Below are 21,262 nucleotides of genomic sequence, written 5' to 3'. Positions count from 1 at the left end.
TGACGCAGGGCTCGAACTCACGGACCGCGAGATCGTGACCTGGCTGAAGTCGGACGCTTAACCGACTGCGCCGCCCAGGCGCCCCTGAAATTCACTATCTTAACATTCTTTTTTTTTGTACAGTTTACCCATTAACCTTTTTTAATGATAATTTAACTCTATTTTTTATGTTTTAAAATTTACATCCAAATCAGTATATAGTGAAGCAATGATTTCAGGAGTAGATTCCTTAGTGCCCCTCCCCCATGTAGCCCCTCCCCCTCCCATAACCCCTACCATCTTAACAATCTTATCTTCAGCCTTTACTCTCCCAAATGGAAATTTTGGGGTTTTTTTTGATGTTTACAAAAAACATCCTCATATGGCTCCTTCTCTCCCTTTGATTTCTTACACCCTCCAACACTCCACCATATCCCATGGAATAGCAATTAAAAACCCATACGATCTTGCTGGCGTACCTGCACATTACAATTTTCACCGGCAGTGGGTCAAGCCTTATGTCAGGTTTTCTAATGACCCAACCTGACTGAGGTGCAGCTACATTTAGCAGTGAAAGCTCGCAGGAGCCGGGGCAAGAAACCTTGGCTACTTATCCTGACTTACTCTCAAAATAAAATCCTAGGCCAGCTCTCTGTGGAACCGCATAAAACGTGTCCAGCGGGAAGGGCTCTTTCCCTTGTGTTAAGAAGCACCTGCATGTTCTTAAACTGAGTAACTTTAGGGGCACCCGGGTGGCTCAGTCAGTTAAGCGTCTGACTTTGGCTCATGTCATGATCTCGTAGTTTGTGGGTTTGAGCCTCACACAGGGCTGTCTGTTGTCAGCACAGAGACTGCTTCAGATCCTCTGTCTCCATCTCTCTCTGCCCTTCACCTGTTCTCTCTCTCAAAAATAAACGTTTAAAAATAAATAAATAAACAAACAAACAAATACATAAATAAATTGAGTAACTTCAGCAATGTAAGTAAGACACAAAGGATAATGGATAAATGAATGCTAGAGATCTTTAGAAAATGATAAAACACAACAATGCACCACCTTCACTACTGAGCCTTTATATTATCGCAAAGAGTTACTTACTGAAGGATACTCTTCTTCTTAAGGACTTCAAATACCAGTTAACAAAACATAGCTTATGAAGAAATAACCCAAACTATCAAATACACTGACCTTTTGCTATCCTTCCACTTCGCTTTTTTGGGCACGCACTTACTAACAGAATTTTAAAACAAACATCACCTCCAGTACATCAAGATTGAAAATTCTTTGCTGTTTTTTAATGTTTATTTATTTTTTAAGAGAGAGAACAGGGGATGGGGAGAGATAAAAGGGGACAGAGGATCCAAAGCAGGCTCTGTGCTGACAGCAGAGGGCCCGATGCAGGGCTCGAATTCACGAACTGTGAAATATGACCTGAGCCAAAGACAGATGGTTAACCGACTGAGCCACCCAGGTGCCGCAATTCTTTGTTGTTGTTTTAAAAATATTTTTAATGTTTATTTATTTTTGAGAGAGAGACAGACAGAGTGCAAGTGGGGGAGGGGAAGAGAGAGAGGGAGACACAGAATCTGAAGCAGGCTCCAGGCTCTGAGCCATCAGCACAGAGTGAGTTCGATGCAGGGCTCAAACTCACGAACTGCGAGATCATGACCTGAGGCAAAGTTGCCACCCAGATGCCCCAAGATTGAAAATTCTTAACTTAGATAACTTTATTCAATCAAAAAAAGAGATCAAACATACCTATTTTTAAGTCTACGTGGTATTTTTCACTTTACACAATTTATCCTACAACAGTAATCCAAAATACAGAAAAGTCCATCTAGTTTTCACTGCACCATCGTTTACAGTGCTTAAAAACTGTACAGAATACGAATGCCCAGTAGATGTGCTTTGATTAAACAGCATTTTAAAAAGCGCACTTGGGGCGCCTGGGTGGCTCAGTCAGTTGAGCGGCCGACTTCGGCTCGGGTCATGATCTCACAGTCCGCGGGTTCGAGCCCCGCGTCGGGCTCTGTGCTGACAGCTCAGAGCCTGGAGCCTGTTTCAGATTCTGTGTCTCCCTCTCTCTGTGACCCTCCCCCGTTCATGCTCTGTCTCTCTCTGTCTCAAAAATAAATAAACGTTAAAACAAAAATTTTTTTTTTAAAAATAAAAAGCGCACTTGCCATTATCTGTGTGTATTAAAACGGATATTAAGTAAAATACACTTAACTACACAAACGCAAACACTGGCAATGAGGTGAGAACACAGGACTAGCAGATGTACTGAGATGACAGACTCCGAATACAGCTGACCCTTGAACAATGTGGCAGTCAAGGGCGCAGGCCCATGAAGTCAAAAATCCCAGCAGAGGGGCGCCTGGGTGGCGCAGTCGGTTAAGCGTCCGACTTCAGCCAGGTCACGATCTCGCGGTCCGTGAGTTCGAGCCCCGCGTCAGGCTCTGGGCTGATGGCTCGGAGCCTGGAGCCTGTTTCCGATTCTGTGTCTCCCTCTCTCTCTGCCCCTCCCCCGTTCATGCTCTGTCTCTCTCTGTCCCAAAAATAAATAAAAAAATGTAAAAAAAAAAAAAAAAAAAAAAAAAAAAAAATCCCAGCAGAACTTCTGACTACACAAAAACCTTACTAAGAGTCTCCTGTTGATAGGAGCCTCGCCAATAACATAAACAGTCTACGAACACCTATTTTCTGTGTCAGATGGGAAATACTACATTTTCCCTCTTTGTGCTTGCCAAAGCCTTTTAATTTTCCTTCGTCTTTTCACAAATATCTAACAAACAATTATAATTTGTAGAGCTATTGAAAGCATGGTCCCTGGACCAGCAGAATTAGCACCACTTGGGAGCTTATGAGAAAAACAAATTCTGGGGGCGCCTGGGTGGCTCAGTCGGTTAAGCGTCCGACTTCGGCTCAGGTCATGATCTCACGGTCCGTGGGTTCGAGCCCCGCGTCGGGCTCTGTGCCGACAGCTCAGAGCCTGGAGCCCGTTTCAGATTCTGTGTCTCCTTCTCTCTGTGACCCTCCCCCGTTCATGCTCTGTCTCTCTCTGTCTCAAAAATGAATAAACATTAAAAAAATAAAAAAATAAAAAAAAAAAAAGAAAAATTCTTGGGCCCCAACTCAGACTTACTAAATCAAAATCTCTGAGGAGTGGGGCCTTGAGTATGTTTTGTGTTTTTTTTTTTTAATCACTGTATTATTTTTTTCATCATGGTAAGCGTACTTTTTAATATTTATTTACTTATTCTCTACACCCAACATGGCACATGAACTCACAACCCTGAGGTCAAGAGTCACAGGCTCCTCTGCCTGAGTCAGCCAGGCGCCCAGGTACGTGTACTCGTTGATCCCTGTCCTCCTTTTCACCCATCCCACCCCCACCACCTCCCCTCTGGTATATACTGCATTCTACATAGTACAGTCTCTGTTACATCCTATATTCTTATAATAAAATAAGTCAGGGGAGAGAAAACATTAAGAAAATCGTACAGAAAATATGTTCAAAGCATTAGATTTATAAAAAAAAAAAAAAAAAATCCACATTGGGGCACCTGAGTGGCTCAGTCAGTTGGGCGTCCAACTTCGACTCAGGTCATGATCTCGCGGTTTGTGAGTTCGAGCCCCGTGTCAGGCTCTGTGCTGACAGCTCAGCCTGGAGCCTACTTCAGATTGTGTCTCCCTCTCTCTGCCCCTCCCCTGCTCACACTCTGTCTCTCTCAATAATAAATAAACGTTAAAAAAAAATTTTTTTTTTAAAATCCACGTACAGGTGGACCTGCCTGGTCAAACCTATATAGTTCAAGGATCACCTGTATCTTTTTTTTAACCTATTCGAGGCTGGAATAACGTTGTTATTTTCTTGTCAATACTATCAAACTTTTGGCCAATCTTGAACTGCTTTAAAAAGAGTGGCTACTGGGCACCTGAGTGGTTAACCATCCGAGTCTTGATTTCAGCTCAGGTCATGATCTCACAGTTCCTGAGTTCAAGCCCTATGTCTGGCTCCACATGGTCAGCACCGAGCCTGCTTGGGATTCTCTGTCTTCCTCTCTCTCTGCCCCGACCCAGCTTACTCACTCACTCTCTCTCAAAATAAATAGATCCAGAAGTCGACCCTTCACGCATACTAACACCTGAGTTTAAGAGTGGTCCTTTTAAACACATACACAAAGCTGAACTAGTCATCACATGACTGAAATGATCTTCAATTTCAAAAGCAATGGCTTCACATGCAGTCATAAAATGCTTTCACTTCATCTAATTTAATTCAAGTTAATTTCACAAATAAGGCAAAAAGATCTTCCCCCAGATGAATTTTTATTTTCTAATTATGTGTACAAAGCAGGAGAAAAGATAAATTCAGATAAAACACCACTATTCCTTCTCCTCCCACTAACTACTGAACTGGAGACGATTCCCCTGCCAAGGACTTTTTCTTTTTTTTCTCTCCCGCTCTCCCTCTCTTTTTCTTTTTCCTTTTTTTTTAATTTATTTTTGATAGACAGAAAGAGACAGAGCACAAGCGGGGGAGGGGCGGAGAGAGAGGGAGACACAGAATCGGAAGCAGGCTCCAAGATCGAGCTGTCAGCACAGAGCCCAACGTGCGGCTCGAACCCACAAACCGCGAGATCATGACCTGAGCCGAAGTCAGCCGCTCAACCGACTGAGCCACCCAGGCGCCCCTCTTTTTCAAGTAGTCTCCATATCCAGCATGGAGTCCAAAGTGGGGTTTGAACTTGTGACCCTGAGATCAAGAACTAAGATCAAGAGTCAGATGTTTAAACGACTGAGCCACCCAAGCACCCCAAGGACTATTTGTTTCAGTGAAGGTTCTGCTCATTCAGTCTTTCCCAGGGAACCAGGACTCTGCTTGTATACTGCATTAAGTAAGATTACATTAGCTGTTCATCAAAGCCAAGTTAAATGATCCTGCTACTAGCCTTCCTGGTACACGGGAAAGTTCAAGGAACATGAGCTTTGGAGTCAAAAGGGCAAGATTTTTTATTTTCTTTTTTAAGTTTATCATTTTGAGAGACACAGACAGCAGAGGAAGGGCAGAGAGAGAAGGAGAGCAAGAATCCCAGGCAGGATCCATGCTGTCAGCATGGAGCCCAACGTGGGACTTGAACTCACAAACTCTGAGATCATGACTGAGCTGAAACCAAGAGTCAGATGTTTAACCTACTGAGCCACCCAGGTACCCCCCACCTTTAAAAAAAATTGTTTTTTAAGTTTGTTTATTTTGAGAGACCAAGAGAACAGAGGAGGGGCAGAGAGGGAGAGGGAGGGAGAGAAAAAATGGCATGGTTTTAAAGGTAAGCACTGTTTTCCCATCTGTAAAATAAGAGTATTACCCACTCCATAGAGTTAAAAAGGTAAAAACACGAAAGCTTTAGATAGTGTATCTGGGACATTAAGGAGGACCGTTCCCCTCCTTTGGTCATCTCTGTGGTGTGTCTGTCCAGGTGACCACTGTGTATTTTTAAATTTTGTGGACTGATGTGTAAGACCATGGAAAATCCTTACAACACGCTAAGAAAAACAGGATATAAAACTGGATCTCAGTATGATTTCAACAAGTAAAAATAATACTTGAGATCTTTTATAAATATAAAAAAGACTAAAAGGAAGTACATTGTCCTTTTTATCAATATAATGCAACGTCAATGAAGGTATATGGGAAGTGGGACTAAAGGTTGATCTCTTAAAAAAACATTTCTCTTTTCTAAACATTAAGCTAAATAACTTTTTTAAATTAACAAATGTTAGGGGCGCCTGGGTGGCTCAGTCGGTTAAGCGTTCGACTTCGGCTCAGGTTATGATCTCACGGTCCGTGAGTTCGAGCCCCGCGTCGGGCTCTGTGCTGACAGCTCAGAGCCTGGAGCCTGCTTCGCATTCTGTGTCTCCCTCTCCCTCTGACCCTCCCCCGTTCATGCTCTGTCTCTGTCTCAAAAATAAATAAACATTAAAAAAAAAAAAAAATTAACAAATGTTAGCTTTTCTTCTCATTTGCCTAATATCCGTCTGTGGCCCTATTCCCAAGGAGCCCCCCACTTAACTCGCTCCTGGGCCACTCCCCACCCAGACTGCAGCCTGAACCCCCGCCCCATTACCAATGACGCAGCTTACCTCTTCCGGCACATACCGCCTTGAAACAAAAGAATGAACCCAACTACATAATCTATAGGATTGCTACCAGAATCCTAGTTCAGAAGAGATACTACCACACAGCAGTGCCGATGAAATGCTCTCCAAAAAAATTTCTCGATCTTTAAAAAAAAAAAACAAATCAACTTACTGCTATCGTTCTAGTCTCCTGCTCTTTCAGCAAATGGAAGGGAAACAAGAGGGGCAATATACGACATAGAGACACAAAGAAATTCTTCCACTGTTGAAGGCTGCCCCCAGCCCAAAGTAGCTGTTTTGGAACAAGTCACCTAAAAGTCTGGATGCTTAAAACAACTCACAAGCACAACGAGCAAAGCACTCCTACGTACGAATCATTCAGGGTGCAACAGTTTTCTGCCACGTGGCAGGAAACGCCCCTGGTTCCTGGGGAGGCTGGAGACACATTCAGCAGCCTGTTTTTGTTTTTTTTTAAATGTTCTTCACCTCACACAGAGGAAGAGCTCCAAAAAGGGCCTTCCTCGTAACTGTCTACTTTGTAAAAACCCAGATCGCCAGGATCTCTCATCTTTTGGAACTTATTTGGTTGTTCACACCCATAAACAGGTGACAATTATGTCAGTAAGCACATCAAGTATACCGCTTTACATGAACATTACGTAAACGCCACATGTACAACAAGATATTCTGGCTTACCTAGGTGCTCCTGAAAAGGCTCAGGAACAAGAGGTGGCCCCTTTAGGGACAGAAGGCTAGGACAAGAGGTCACAACAGCTAAGCTGCTGCACCACCTACTGGGCTGGACGGGACTCCTTGCATTAAGCCAGCCTCTTACTGCTCCCATTTCCACGTCCATAGCAGCTACTGCCAATTTCTGTGCCCTCTCTACCTAAGAACTCTTCTCCAAGCCCAGCCTTTACAAAAATTTGGTGACCAAACCCCAAATAGCATTAAGACGAATTTTTTGTTTTGTGAGAAATGAACACCAAGAAAACACTACACCTGGGGGCGTCTGGGTGGCTAAGTAGACTATATCCGACTCTTGATTTCGGCTCAGGTCATGATCTCACGGTTTCATGAGTTGGAGCTCCTTGTTGGGCTCTGTGCTGACAGCACAGAGCCTGCCTGGGATTCTCCCTCGCACTCTGCCCCTCCCCTGCTCACGCTCTCTCTGTCTCTCTCAGAATAAACAAATTTAAAACAAAACAAAACCAACCACGGCACCTTAAGCACGCAAGGACAACCTCAGACGCATACAGAAGAGAGAACAGGCACTTCCTCCTCACCTGAGCAATGGCTGCTTCGTTATCAGCCAGTCCCAATAAAAAGATCCTCACTTTGTCGATCTTCACCGGAACCGTCCTCCCTCTCCACTCCACTTCACTCATGGTGGCTGCCTGTTTGGCTCGAGTCTGAGTGATCAACGCCTAGAAAGTAGTTTTAAAAAAATTACAGTTTTAACTGGTGATGGTTAAAGTAAGTAGAAACTACAAGCTGTCCGTTTCTATAATCAACACGGTTCACTTTCTAAAGCAGAATATAAATTGTACTTAAATAATTCCTCCTTGGTTATCATCTATCTTAGCTTACAGAAACTCAAACATTAAAGAACATAACTGAAGGGGCGCCTGGGGGGCTCAGTCGGTTAGGCGACCGACTTCGGCTCAGGTCATGATGTCACGGTTTGTGAGTTCAAGCCCTGTGTCAGGCTCTGTGCTGACAGCTCAGAGCCTGGAGCCCGCTTCAGATTCTGTGTCTCCCCCTGTCTCTAGCCCTCCCCTGCTCACGCTCTGTGTCTCCCTGTCTCTCAATAACAAATAAACGTTTGAAGGAAAAAAAAAAAAAAAAAAAAAAAAAAAAAAGAATAGAACAGAAGGTTAAAAAGAGCAACACTGGGGTGCCTGGCTGGCTCATTTGGTAGAGCCTGCAACTCTCGACCTCAGGGTTTTGAGTTGAAGCCCCATGTTGGGTGTGGAGCCTACTTAAAACGATCATAATAAAAAAACTTTAGGGGCGCCTGGGTGGCGCAGTCGGTTAAGCGTCCGACTTCAGCCAGGTCACGATCTCGCGGTCCGTGAGTTCGAGCCCCGCGTCAGGCTCTGAGCTGATGGCTCGGAGCCTGGAGCCTGTTTCCGATTCTGTGTCTCCCTCTCTCTCTGCCCCTCCCCCGTTCATGCTCTGTCTCTCTCTGTCCCAAAAATAAATAAAAAAAAAAAAACAAAAAAAAAACTTTAAAAACTTAAAAAATGGGGCGCCTGGGTGGCGCAGTCGGTTAAGTGTCCGACTTCAGCCAGGTCACGATCTCGCGGTCCGTGAGTTCGAGCCCCGCGTCGGGCTCTGGGCTGATGGCTCGGAGCCTGGAGCCTGTTTCCGATTCTGTGTCTCCCTCTCTCTCTGCCCCTCCCCCGTTCATGCTCTGTCTCTCTCTGTCCCAAAAATAAAAAAAATAAAAAAATTAAAAAAATAAAAACTTAAAAAATAAAAACAGTGATACTAAGGGTGTAAGGAGAAAAGCATATCCATATATACTGCAAGCAAAAATGGAAATTAGTAGAAACTTAAAGATATTTGTCAAAATGAATCAAAAACTTGTATTCAATTCCGTTTTTAGGAATGTATGCTAAGGAAATAAGTGCTCAGTGAAGCAGACTTCAGCACAATGGAGCAGAGCACCACGTGGTTTTCAAAAGATGACACTTTTGTTTACTAAAAATGTGTCAAAACAAAGATGTTTACTAAAGTGGGGGGAAAAATGCTTGAGATATTTTATTTAAAAAGCATGTTACTGGGGCGCTGGGTGGCTCAGTCGGTTGAGTGTCCGACTTCGGCTCAGGTCGTGATCTCACGGTCCGTGAGTTCGAGCCCCACGTCGGGCTCTGTGCTGACAGCTCGGAGCCTGGAGCCTATTTCAGATTGTGTCTCCATCTCTCTCTACCCCTCCCCTGTTCATGCTCTGTTTCTGTCTCAAAAATAAATAAACGTTAAATAAATAAACAAATAAATAGATAGATAGATAGATAGATAAAAAGCATGTTACTAAACACTATACTGAGATCCCATTTAAAAAATATGTGCCTGGGGCGCCTGGGTGGCTCAGTCGGTTGACGGCCGACTTCGGCTCAGGTCATGGATCTCGCGGTCCGTGAGTTCGAGCCCCGCGTCGGGCTCTGTGCTGACAGCTCGGAGCCTGGAGCCTGTTTCAGATTCTGTGTCTCCCTCTCTCTGACCCTCCCCCGTTCATGCTCTGTCTCTCTCTGTCTCAAAAGATAAATAAACGTTAAGAAAAAATAAATTAAAAAAAAAATATGTGCCTGTTTTTCCTATGTATATAAAACTCTTCACGTTATTTGTAGTGATTACCTCTGATTTTGCCATGTGATTTTAGTCTTCCCCCATCTTTGGTATTTCCTACTTTTCTATTCACCTACGTTACTTGCTTAGAAAATAAATATGAGATAAAAAAATACTGAACACTTTTAAATATTCAACGAAAAAATTTTTGTTAAAAATACACAGCAGTCGTAGGGGGTAGGGGAGCCTGGATGGCTCAGTTGGCTAAGCATCCGATTTTTGATTTCAGCTCAGGTCATGATCTCAGGATCACAGGATAGAGCCCAACATCGGGCTCTGAGCTAAGCATGGAGCCTGTTTAGAATTCTCTCTCTCCCTCTGTCCCCCTCCCCCACTCACCCACTCTATCTAAAAAAAAGAGGGGTGCCTGGGTGGCTCAGTTGATTAAGTTGTCTGACTTCAGCTCAGATCACAATCTCGTATTTCATGAGTTTGAGCCTCACATATGGCTCTCTGCTGTCAGTGCGGAGCCTGTTTCAGATCCTGTTTCCCTCTCTTTGCCCCTTCTCCATTCGCACTCTCTCTCTAAAATAAATTTTTAAAAATAAATACAATACAATAAAATAAAATAAAAATAAAATAAAATAAAATAAAACAGGGGCGCCTGGGTGGCTTAAGCATCCGACTCTTGGTTTCAGCTCAGGTCATGATCTTAGTTTCGTGGGTTCGAGCCCCACATCAGGCTCCATGCTGGATTCTCTCTTCTTTCTCTGCTCCTCCCCCCACATCCACTGTCTCTTTCTCAAAATAAAATAAATAAACTTAAAAACATATATATTCTTAAGCATCCAACTTCAGCTCAGGGCATGATCTCACGGTTCACAGGTTCAAGCCCCACGTCGGGCTCTGTGCTGAGCTCAGAGCCTGGAGCCTGCTTCAGATTCTCTCCCTCTCTCTCTGCCCCTCCCCCGCTCACACTGTCACTGCCTCCCTCTCTCTCTCACTCTCAAAAATAAACATAAAATGTTAAATATATATATATTTTTTAAAATACACGAACACAAATCTACATATATTAATAGCAGTTACACCACATGATAAGAGTATAGCTTATTTCTTTTTTCTGGACTTTTTCAAACCAAAGGCTTCACAAAAATGTATGGACCAGATTACCTCCAGTTTTTCAGCCAGGAGACCCTCAGTGCCCCCAGACCTCAATCTCATCTGCATGAGTTCATTGATAGCCGACTGGTCCCCTGAAAAGAGAGAGAGGTGTTGAGTGGAAAATCCTGAAGGGTCTCTTCTCTTGAGAACCACTAGATTCAACTCCACGGTCTTCCCATCGCGTGAGCACATTTCAGTGAATCCCAAGTCCTTTGACAAAGCTCTGGAGGAGCACACACGCTGGCAGGGTGGAAACAAAGCACAGGGATTGCCTTCTGCAACTCTAAGCCAAGCTGATTTCAATAGCTCTACTTTTCTCATTAGCCAAAACCCATGCCACAGATGGATGCAAGGACAAGGGAAGAACGGAAGTTCAATAAATCCTCTAGGCTCTCCCGGATGAACCACCAATAACCCACCCGTCAAGACAGCTCAGCCCTTGCTCACCAATGTTATATGCACAGTAGCGGATGTTAGGCGAGATCTCCTCCACACGTTGGTTGTACAGCACGGCCTGCTCTTCTGTGAAAGCACTGGCTAGCTTCTCATAGATAGTTCTGCGAGGAAAGAAACATCTGGTTTCACAGCAGCCTTATTTAAGAAAATAAAAAGGAACAGTGGCTGAAAACAAAACACGGCACTTTGAGGTCCTTCTACCAACTATGAGAACTGGCGTATTCTAAAGATGAATGAGAATAATCAATGTTTCTAAAGGGAAGGGAAAGAATTAAATAAATAAATAAAGCAAAAGAAATAAAAATCAAAGAAACTGTACTTTCGTAGAAACAATCGTTAAGTTATCTGCTGCCTGAATGGGACTATGTACAATCAAAACTGGCCATGGCTTCTGGACCGGAGGACTTACTTGCATTTGTTAAAAGCCTCAATGGCAGCTTTCCATTCCTGATGTTCAAAACGCAGCATTCCTGAGAGGTAAGCCGTGTAAGCCTGGGAGGGTGGGAAAAGGGAAAGGCTTCAACACCCACGAGTCGATGCCACAGCTCAGCCTCCTCCACCTGCTTTCAGCTTTGACATCAGGAATATAGACATATTCGGGGTAATTTTTTTTTTTTTTCTTTTTTAAAAATTTTTTTTTTCAACGTTTTTTTTTTTATTTATTTTTGGGAGAGAGAGAGACAGAGCATGAACAGGGAGGGGCAGAGAGAGAGGGAGACACAGAATCGGAAACAGGCTCCAGGCTCCGAGCCATCAGCCCAGAGCCTGACGCGGGGCTCGAACTCACAGACCGCGAGATCGTGACCTGGCTGAAGTCGGACGCTTAACCGACTGCGCCACCCAGGCGCCCCAGTTCGGGGTAATTTTAAAACAGGAAACTTATGGGCGCCTGCGTGATTCAGTCAGTTAAACATCCGACTCTTGATTTCAGCTGAGGTCATGATCTCACGGTTCGTGAGATCAAGTCCCACACTGGGCTCTGCGCTGACAGCCTAGAGCCTGCTTGGGATTCTCTGTCTCCCTCTCTCTGCGTCTCTCCTCTCCCCCTCAAAATAAACAAATAAACATTTAAAGAAAAGAGAGAGAGAAAACTTATTTAATAAGATGTAACATACAGAAAATTCATTATGATTCATTTACTTCCCAGGAGAGAATTTCAAAATAAAGAAAATCTGTTTCCTTCATTTAACAACCAGCTTCTAGGCTACGACCTTCAGTATCAGAAGCTGAATGTAAATGTTCAGTGTCTATCACTCTTTAAAAATTCATTTCGGGGCGCCTGGGTGGCGCAGTCGGTTAAGCGTCCGACTTCAGCCAGGTCACGATCTCGCGGTCTGTGAGTTCGAGCCCCGCGTCAGGCTCTGGGCTGATGGCTCGGAGCCTGGAGCCTGTTTCTGATTCTGTGTCTCCCTCTCTCTCTGCCCCTCCCCCGTTCATGCTCTGTCTCTCTCTGTCCCAAAAATAAATAAAAAATGTTGAAAAAAAAAAAAAAAATTTAAAAAAAAAAAAAAAAATTCATTTCAAAAGATTCTTATTTTGTGAACTTCCCAGATCTAAGATTCCAGCTTTCCATATCCATTTCAAGAGAAATATGAGCTTTTTAAAAAAAAAGTTAAAGCTAATTATTAAAAACCAAGAGTTCAAAAACAAAAATAAGAGATGCCAACTTCCCCTTGAAAAAGCAAGACCATGTTTTTGCCTCTCCTATCAATTTAAAACATCGGGAAGCTGTTCTGTTTAACCATAAGGTCACGTCTCTAACCTCCACAATGAAGAAGGCTGACGTAAAGACACTAACCTGAGCCTCTAACTTGGTCTTGGCATCCACGCGATTGCTCTCACACAAGCGTTCCAATTCCTCTGCGTGCTTCACGGCTTTGCGCAGGCGAGAGAGCAAATGGAACCGTTTTCGGGGTTCGGTATTGGCTTCCTGTTTAAGCTGCATGGCATAGCTCCAGGCTCGCTCAGCGTCCATCAGAACCAGAAGCAAATACCTAAACCAGAGAGAGAACAGGCAAACTGAAGAATGAAGGCCAGGAGCGTGAGACTCAGATACTCTTCAAGACACAATCTTCAGCCTCTCATCTCTTCTCCACGTCCCCCTGGCCTTCCTCCTCAGAGCTACTCTTCTCCTGGTATCAACTATGGCACTCAATCAGTATCTGACCAGATCTGCCTCCACTTTCTAACCTCCTACCAAACAGGAGATCAAATCCCGCATCAGGCTCTGCACTGACAGCCCAGAGCCTGCTTGGGATTCTCTCTCTCCCTCTCTCTGTCACTCCCCAGCTCGTGCACACGCACGTGCACGCATCTCTCTCTCTCTCTCCCAAAATAAATAAACTTAAAGGTTCTAGAGTAGGTGTTGGCATCTCAGTGCCACCCCCACTAGCTATGTGACTTTGAGCAAAGTACTAATCTTTCTGTGCCTCCGTCTCCCATGCAGTAATACAGGTAACACATTTAAACCAGTCTGGCACTTACTAAGGACTCAGCAAGTTAGCTGATTTATTACGATGACGATGAATCTTTTGTTAAACTACTGCCTTGATTAAATACCCTTAAACATCAGCTTAATCTTGTCTCTTCAAAATAAAGAATCTCACCATCATAAGAGACCCTTCCTAACTTGTTCTCGACAGATTTAACCAATATATCCTGCTGAATCCCACCGTGGTCTCGACCCTCTAGTTTTCTGTGTCTCCATACACCAAGCTCCCAGCCTTTCAACTGTCCAGAGCATTATAATTCCTATAGTGCGTTCAGACACCATGGCCTGCTGTTTCCCCTCACACAATGTTCTTTCCTCTCACAAATCCCTCAAGGTCCAGCCTCCTCCATGCATGCTTCCTGGCTTCTCCATCAAAAACTCCCAACTAACATCTCTCCTCCAAGACTTCAGAATTCTTAAGAGTAAATGACACACAATATGGTAGTTTCCCTATCTCGCAGTGCTCTGTTTTGTACCTGACTGATATCACAGGCAACAAGGTTCAAGAACTATGCCTCCCCAACTCTTCTACATCTAAGATGGTGCCTCACTCTGTCTTGGCCATATATTAGACTAGGGCACAACAAACATTTTTTTGTAAAGGGCCCAACAGTGAATATTTTAGGTTTTGTAGGCCATATGGTCTCTGTCACAACTACTCTGTTATTGTGCTACTGTAGCACAAAAGCAGCTGTAAACAACACCTGAATAAACGGTGTGGCTGTGTTCCAACCAAACTTTGCAAAAACAGGTGGCAAAAGGGATCTATTTGGCCCAAAGGCTAAAATTTGAGAAATTGGCCTAGAGACCTCTAATACATACTGCTTGACAGATTGATCCTTCAGCAAATATTAAGCCTGGCTACATTCAGCACTGAAATATAAAACTTTTCCGGAATAACTTACACACAACTTTAAGATATACTGGTTTAAGTTAGCCCGTACACCTTGAAATTTGCATTCTAGAAACCCCACCTAATAACCACTTAGATTCTAATCACTGACTTTAACATTTAGCATTTCGCCCTAGTTCTTGAAAAAGTTACTGAACCTCTTTGAGCCTCGGTATCCTCATTTTATGGCACAAGAAAAGGAAAAATGCGCACCCCCACAGAGCTGCTAAAATAATCACATCAGGTAATTAAAGAGTTTTGGCACACTAACATATAACTGTTCAATAAACGTGTTAGCCAGAAGTATTTAACAACTACCACTGAGGAGTCAATACCTGTTATCAGTCAGAAGATCTTCAGTTACTTTTTTCCCTGTGAATTTGTGTCTGTTCCCCATCTTGAAGTTGAGAGTTTTCCGAAGGCGTCTTTGTCTACGGGAACAGTAGCCCCTGAAAGAAAAAAACAAAAGTAATTCAGACAAGCTGGTAGGACACTCAATAGCAAATTCTATAATAAAGTCAGAAGTTTGAGGTGTTCTACTTATGGTTACCACTGACATCACACTTCATCTTATAAACATTTAGTGAACTAAAACCTGCAGGACAGTAGGACTGGTGTCACAGAAAACACATTTCAAAGCTAATCTAAGGTGTCAGAAGTCACAATTGTGGTGACCTTTGGGGAGGAATGGCTTGTGACTAGAAGGAGCAAAGGGGAACTTTAGGGATGCTGGTAATGTTGTGTCTTAATCTGGGTACTGGTTACAGGTTGTGAAAAACTCATCACTTTCTGTATGCTTTTCTGTATATAAATTATACTTCAATAAAATGATTTAAAAATCCTTCAATAAAATATTTTCTTAAAAGGGGAAGGAACAGATGAAAACAAAAGGGCAAAACGCTGATCACTATAATAACTGATCTCCTTAGTAATTAAAAAACAAAAATAAAAACAAAAACTCAAGTCATAATAGTCTAGTTTAAAACTTTTTCGTGGCTTTCCACCATACCTAGATTAACACCTGACAGAGTTACCCTGGCTTACAGGACCCTACCCATTCTGGCCCTGCTTAGTTCTCCCCCTTTATCTCCTACCTCTCCCCACCTTGCTCAAGCTGCCCCAGCGCTGTTGACCCTTTACAGCATGGCCGACTCCTTAGAATCTGCAGAGTGTTTTGTTTAGCAGTAACGTTAAAAGTCTGGTAGTCAAAGCCTGTATCTATAATATAAAATAATTAGATAATTCTGCTCCCAAAGTTCTGAACTGTACTGTACATTAGACATCTATTCTACTTTTTTAAGAGTCATATTAAATTTGTCTTCTAACTTGAAGACTGTTACAAAGTTTACCAATAAGTTGTAATGACATCACAGAATTCTCCTTATATAGGAGTGCCTGGCTGACTCAGTCAGTGGAGCATGTGGCTCTTATCTCAGGATTTTGAGTTCAAGCCCCATACTGGGAACAGAACTTAAAAAGAAAAAGTAGGGGCGCCTGAGTGGCTCAGTCCGTTAAGCGTCCAACTTCGGCTCAGGTCATGATCTTGCATTCTATGAGTTTGAGCCCTGCGACAGACTCTGTGCTGACAGCTCAGAGCCTGGAGCCTGTTTCAGATTGTGTCTCCCTTTCTCTCTGACCTTCCCCCACTCACATGCTCGGTCTATCTCTCAAAAATAAATAAACATTGGGGCACCTGGGTGGCTCAGTTGGTTAGGCGGCCAACTTCGGCTCAGGTCATGATCTCATGGTTCATAGGTTCAAGCCCCGAGTCAGGTTCTGTGCTGACAGTTTGGAGCCTGGAGCCTGCTTCGGAATCTGTGACTTCCCCCCTCTCTTCTGTCCCCTCCCCAACTCATGCTCTGCCTCTCAAAAAATAAATAAACGTCAAAAAAATGTTTTTTTAACAAATAAACATTAAAAAAAAAAAGAAAGAAAATTTCCACATATAATGTTTAAAAAACTGAAAAGCTTTGTATTTAACCAAGACTCTACCAACACGGTTAAGTTAAAAAAAAAAAAAAAATGATTACCATAACTGCTTGCCATTTTCAGCAGAAGCCTCCAATGCATCTACAATATTGTGAGGCACAATGGATAAAAAGATTGGCTCCCTTTATTCATTATGAAATTTTGAATTTTACAAGTATATTCTGAGCACTCAATAAATATATTAAGTTCAAAGTGAGACTTTCTAAGGATACTTTCTGATACAACAAAATAGGTAGGATATTAACAAAAGCAAACCACATCTGAAAATTCCACAATTTCCATACATCTTGCCCATGATATTTACCTATACCTCTGAAAATCTCCATGCCGTAAACCATGCTGCTGCTGGGATTCCTTGATAATCTGAAGAACTAGAGCCAAGATTAAGGAAAAGCTTACAAGAGTAAGAATCCAAATAAATCAAAACCGGGTCCTGTCAGTTCATACTTGTACCAAACCATCAAACATTTCTGAAATACTTAGTACATTAGCTACTGAAACCTCTTATAATCATTTTCAAGAGCTATCTTGTCATGGGACAGAGCTAAGCATGTAAAAAAAAAAAAAAAACTGCCTGAACTGTTACCAACTTTCAAACTAAAAAAGAAGAGCATCATTGGCCACTGAGGATCACTGAAACCCCACAGCTTAAATAAAGTTGCTGGATTCTAACTGCTGATTATAACTGGAGTGGTTCCCACTGATTTACACCTGGACCCAGTATTTTACTCATTCAAGCAGACTCAGGTTATAAATGACGTGTACTACTCCTCTATTTGCATAACTTCCTACATCTACCAAACCTACCTTTCCCGAACAGCTGTAATGCTACACGAGCCCGTGGTCAGCACATACTAACCAACCCAGACGATAGCTTATATCAACTCATCAGTTTTTCTTTTAAAAGAAAAAAGCCCTGACCATACTCTCTTTGTTTTTGTTTTCCTTTTTAAGAATCTTAAAATATTTTAAGATTATGTACCAAACATTAGGAAGTCTAGTGACCTTTATCTACAGTTTCAATTCTTTTAGTCCTCAGTGCTTCTCTACAGACATACATTAAAATACTGAACACTAAGACTATCTCAACAACTAAAAAGGGAGAAGCCATAAGGTTCTTAAAAAAAAAATCAAGGTATTCTAACATTCATTTGGAACTATACCAATTCAAAAAGTAAAACCCCCAAACCCTTGAAAACTTCATTAGGATGTCAAGCTAAATGTGTTATTTCAGAAACTCACCTACATTTTCTCCATTTCTTATTCATTACAAAAAGCCACAAACTAGTGTCTCAGGCACCCAATTGTGATATTCTGATGGAAAATACAGACAGATTCCTCCAGCTCAACTGAACGACTCTCAACCAGATAAAATGCCTACAGGCCTATTAAGAAAGCTATACAAGCGATGTTAATCTACGTTTATATTCAACAAGTTTTTCCATAGAGCAATCAATCTTTGCCTCCAGAGTCAGGACACGGGTCCCCACGACTGCGGGACAGAAGTTTTAAGCCAAAAATGTCAACACTGTAATTTTCCCTCCTCAGTTCAGTGACTCAAGGTGCCAGGACAGGAGCTCACTGGGGTGGCCAGAGTGTCATCCCTGTCACCAGCCCTCCAAGCAGGCAACTGAGGGGGGACACTGCAGAAATCTGCCCAACCTCCTGGGGCCACGAGAAAGAACCGGACGTTTCCCCAGCCTGGAAGGCGAATGAGATGCGAGAAAAGGCCGGTCGAAATACAGACCCTGGAACTCTGAGCGCCAGAAAGTAACGGCGAGAGAAACTGCAACCCTCGGCCGCTCCTGTCTGGGACGTGCCGGGACCCGCCGCGTCTCCCGCCCCCGGCCATGCATATCGACACGTAGTCATTGCGAGTTAGGCCCGATTACTCTAGGATACTCTCCAAACTCAGGCTATCCCCGAATTCTTTGTTTGCCTTCGATCCGGCTGAAGGCCGTTCGTTTTCCTTATTTTCGTCTCCTCCGGCACCGCGTCCACCGCCGCTGCCACCACTACCGCCGCCGCCGCTGCCGCCACCGGGAACCTGTTTCTCAGCAGCCATCTTGCCCCTGCGCCGCAGAGCCAGACGGGATAGAGGAGGCGGGACGACGGAGGAGGAAAAGAGCGAGGCCTGCCCAGACGGCCTGACGGGATAGTGGCGGACTCCGCCGCCGACGCCCCGGGCCGCAGGCGAGACGCACTTGTTGGAGTGCGCCTGCGCGTCGGCTGGGGGGTGGGGCGGCCTGCCGTGATGGTGAGCGGGTTTGGGGCTCGTCCTTGCCGGGAGGCTAGGGAGGCTAGGGGTTTTGAGATCTTTTCGGAGCAAACCCTCCTCCCCTCCTCCACCTAAGGCTGCGGATCGGGAGATGGACCCCCGCCCCCAAGTCCCCGCTCCTGCCTCCCTGCACGGGGCATCGGGCTCACGTCTCAAGCACAGAGGGAGGGAGCGGTTAGCTAAGGACTGGATTTCGGGGTGTCTACCTCCCTGGATACTCGAGAGATGGGGTTCCCACCCTACCCGAGTGAAGCACTCTCCCTGTGAGGGAACCGCCTCTACGCTTTCCTCTGGGGCCGACCCTGAGAATGCCATGGCGCTGGTGGGGTCAGGGGGTCAGCAAGCGGCCACCAGGTGTAGGAACTTAGACTGCAGGGGACCTGTGTCTCTGGTCTTTGGAGCGAGCAATTCAAGCAGTTCAGGAGGAAGAAGTGTTGGGCGAGGGACACTGAATCTTTGCAGTATGGCACTGTGGGCTTTGGGGTCTGCGTCCTATGTCTCAGACCCTGTCTCCCCCATTACTGGTCGGAAGATGTTGGGCAAATAACTTAGTCTCCCTCTAAATCTTTTCCCTCCCCTGTGAAATGGTGATAACCAATTAGGACGGTTTTTATGAAGATAAAATGAAGCAATTTAAAGTAAGTCTCTGCTCAGTGTCACTAATCGTTAGGGAAATGCAAATCAAAGCCACAATGAACTATCACCTCACACCCGTTAGGATGATTACTATTTTTATTTATTTATTTTGGATGGTTACTATTTTCTAAAAAAAAATAACAGAAAATAACACGTATTAGCAAAGATATGGAGAAATCAGAACCCTGGTGCCCTTTTGGTGCCAATGTAAAGTGGTGTAGCCAGTGTGAAAAACAGTATGACTGTTTTTTGGAAAATTAAAGAATTACCATATGATCTGGCAATCCCACTTCTGGGTATATATTCAAAAGAATTAAAAGCAAGGTCTCCAAGAGATATTTGTACATTCATGTTCATAGCGGCATTATTCACAAAAACACAACAGGGAGAAGGAACCCAGTGGCCCTCAGGAATAAACTAAAAATGGTACATCCATACAATGGAATAGTATTAAGCCACATGCTACAACATGGATGAAGCTTGAAAATAATTGTGCTAAGTAAGCCAGTCAAAAAAAGACGAGTATTATATGATTCCACTTATATGGGGTATTTAGTGTAGTCAAATTCATAGAAAGTACACTGGTGGTTGCTGGGGGGGGGGGAGGGGGGAGGGGAAGGAAAAATGGGGGATTATTGTTTAATAGATACAGAGGTTTGATTCTGCAGGATTAAAAAGTCCTGGAGATTGGTTGCACAACAATTTACTTGTGAATTTACTTAATACTACTGAATCGTATACTTTAAAGTGTGTAAGAAAGCAAATTGTATGTTTTGTGCATTTTGCCACAATTAAAAATAAATCTTAAAAAAATAAGTCTCAGGGCATCTGGCTGGCTCAGTCAGTGGAGCATGTGACTCTTGATATCAAGTTGTGGGTACAAACCCCGCATTAGATGTCGAGAATACTAGAAAATAAAATAAAATCTTTTGAGAAAGTCTCCTGGGGTGCCTGGGTGACTCACTACGTTAAGCGTCCAACTCTTGATTTTGGCTCAGTTCGAGGTCTCATGGTTTGTGGGATCAGGCCCCAAGTCAGGCTCCACACTGGCAGCTCAGAGCCTGCTTGGGATTGTCTCTCTCTCCATCTCTGCCCCTCCCCCGCAAGATAAGTAAATAAACTTTAAAAAATATGAAAAAATTTAAAAAATTAAAAAATATGTCTCCTAAATGTCCCATCGACAAATGAATGGGTAGAGAGAATTGATATGACCATACAATGGAATATTATTTGGCCCTAAAAAAGCAATGAAGCACTGATACATGCTACAATGCAGATGAATCTTTAAACTATTATGCTAAGTGAATAAAGTCACACAAAGGACCACATACTGTGTGATTCCATTTATATGAAATGTCCAGGGGTGCCCGTCTTAGTCAGGAGTTGTAACTGGCTGCCTACGGCTGAGGTGGGGGTGGAGATTGGAGGTTGATGGCTAAGGAGCAGGAATTTCTTTGGAGAACATTCTAAAATTGATTGTGGTGATGGCTGCAAAACTGTGACATGCTCAGTCAGCAGAGCATGTGATTCTTGATCTTGGGGTCATGGGTTTGAGCCCCACGTTGGATGTAGAGATTAAATTTAGGGTTAGGGTTAGAGATTAAACAAATAAATAAACCTTAAAAAATAAAATAAATAAAAATAAGTTACATTTAAAAGTAAAACTATATATAATATATACATGTATATATATGTATGTATATATATATATGTATGTATATATATATATGTATGTGTATATATATATATATATATATATACACGCACACATTAATGTTCAGAAAAGGCAAATTTATAGAGACAGATCTGTAACTGGCTGCCTAGGGCTGAGGTGGGGGTGGAGATTGGAGGTTGATGGCTAAAGAGCAGGAATTTCTTTGGAGAACGTTCTAAAATTGCTTGTGGTGATGGCTGCAAAACTGTGAATATATTAAAAACCAAATG

The 21,262-nt window shown here is 43.3% G+C and overlaps 1 protein-coding gene across 1 annotated transcript in view; it reads right to left on the bottom strand.

Moving 5' to 3' along the window:
- SRP68 (signal recognition particle 68) overlaps nucleotides 1-18,504 on the bottom strand; it is a 39,496-nt gene extending 20,992 nt beyond the window's left edge. The window contains exons 1-8 of the mRNA XM_058704195.1: nucleotides 18,307-18,504; nucleotides 16,709-16,775; nucleotides 14,751-14,864; nucleotides 12,831-13,026; nucleotides 11,442-11,524; nucleotides 11,024-11,133; nucleotides 10,586-10,668; nucleotides 7,408-7,548 (exon numbers count right to left, since the gene is read on the bottom strand). Coding sequence (XP_058560178.1) covers nucleotides 7,408-7,548; nucleotides 10,586-10,668; nucleotides 11,024-11,133; nucleotides 11,442-11,524; nucleotides 12,831-13,026; nucleotides 14,751-14,864; nucleotides 16,709-16,775; nucleotides 18,307-18,469 — 957 coding nt within the window. The 5' untranslated portion in view covers nucleotides 18,470-18,504. The remainder of the gene's footprint in view (nucleotides 1-7,407; nucleotides 7,549-10,585; nucleotides 10,669-11,023; nucleotides 11,134-11,441; nucleotides 11,525-12,830; nucleotides 13,027-14,750; nucleotides 14,865-16,708; nucleotides 16,776-18,306) is intronic.
- Between the last annotated feature and the right edge of the window lie 2,758 nt (nucleotides 18,505-21,262).

Source organism: Neofelis nebulosa, chromosome 16, assembly GCF_028018385.1.
Source record: "Neofelis nebulosa isolate mNeoNeb1 chromosome 16, mNeoNeb1.pri, whole genome shotgun sequence".
Classification (NCBI taxonomy): domain Eukaryota; kingdom Metazoa; phylum Chordata; class Mammalia; order Carnivora; family Felidae; genus Neofelis; species Neofelis nebulosa.
Note: the sequence above shows the minus strand (reverse complement) of the source record. Positions and strands in the feature narration are given on the sequence as shown.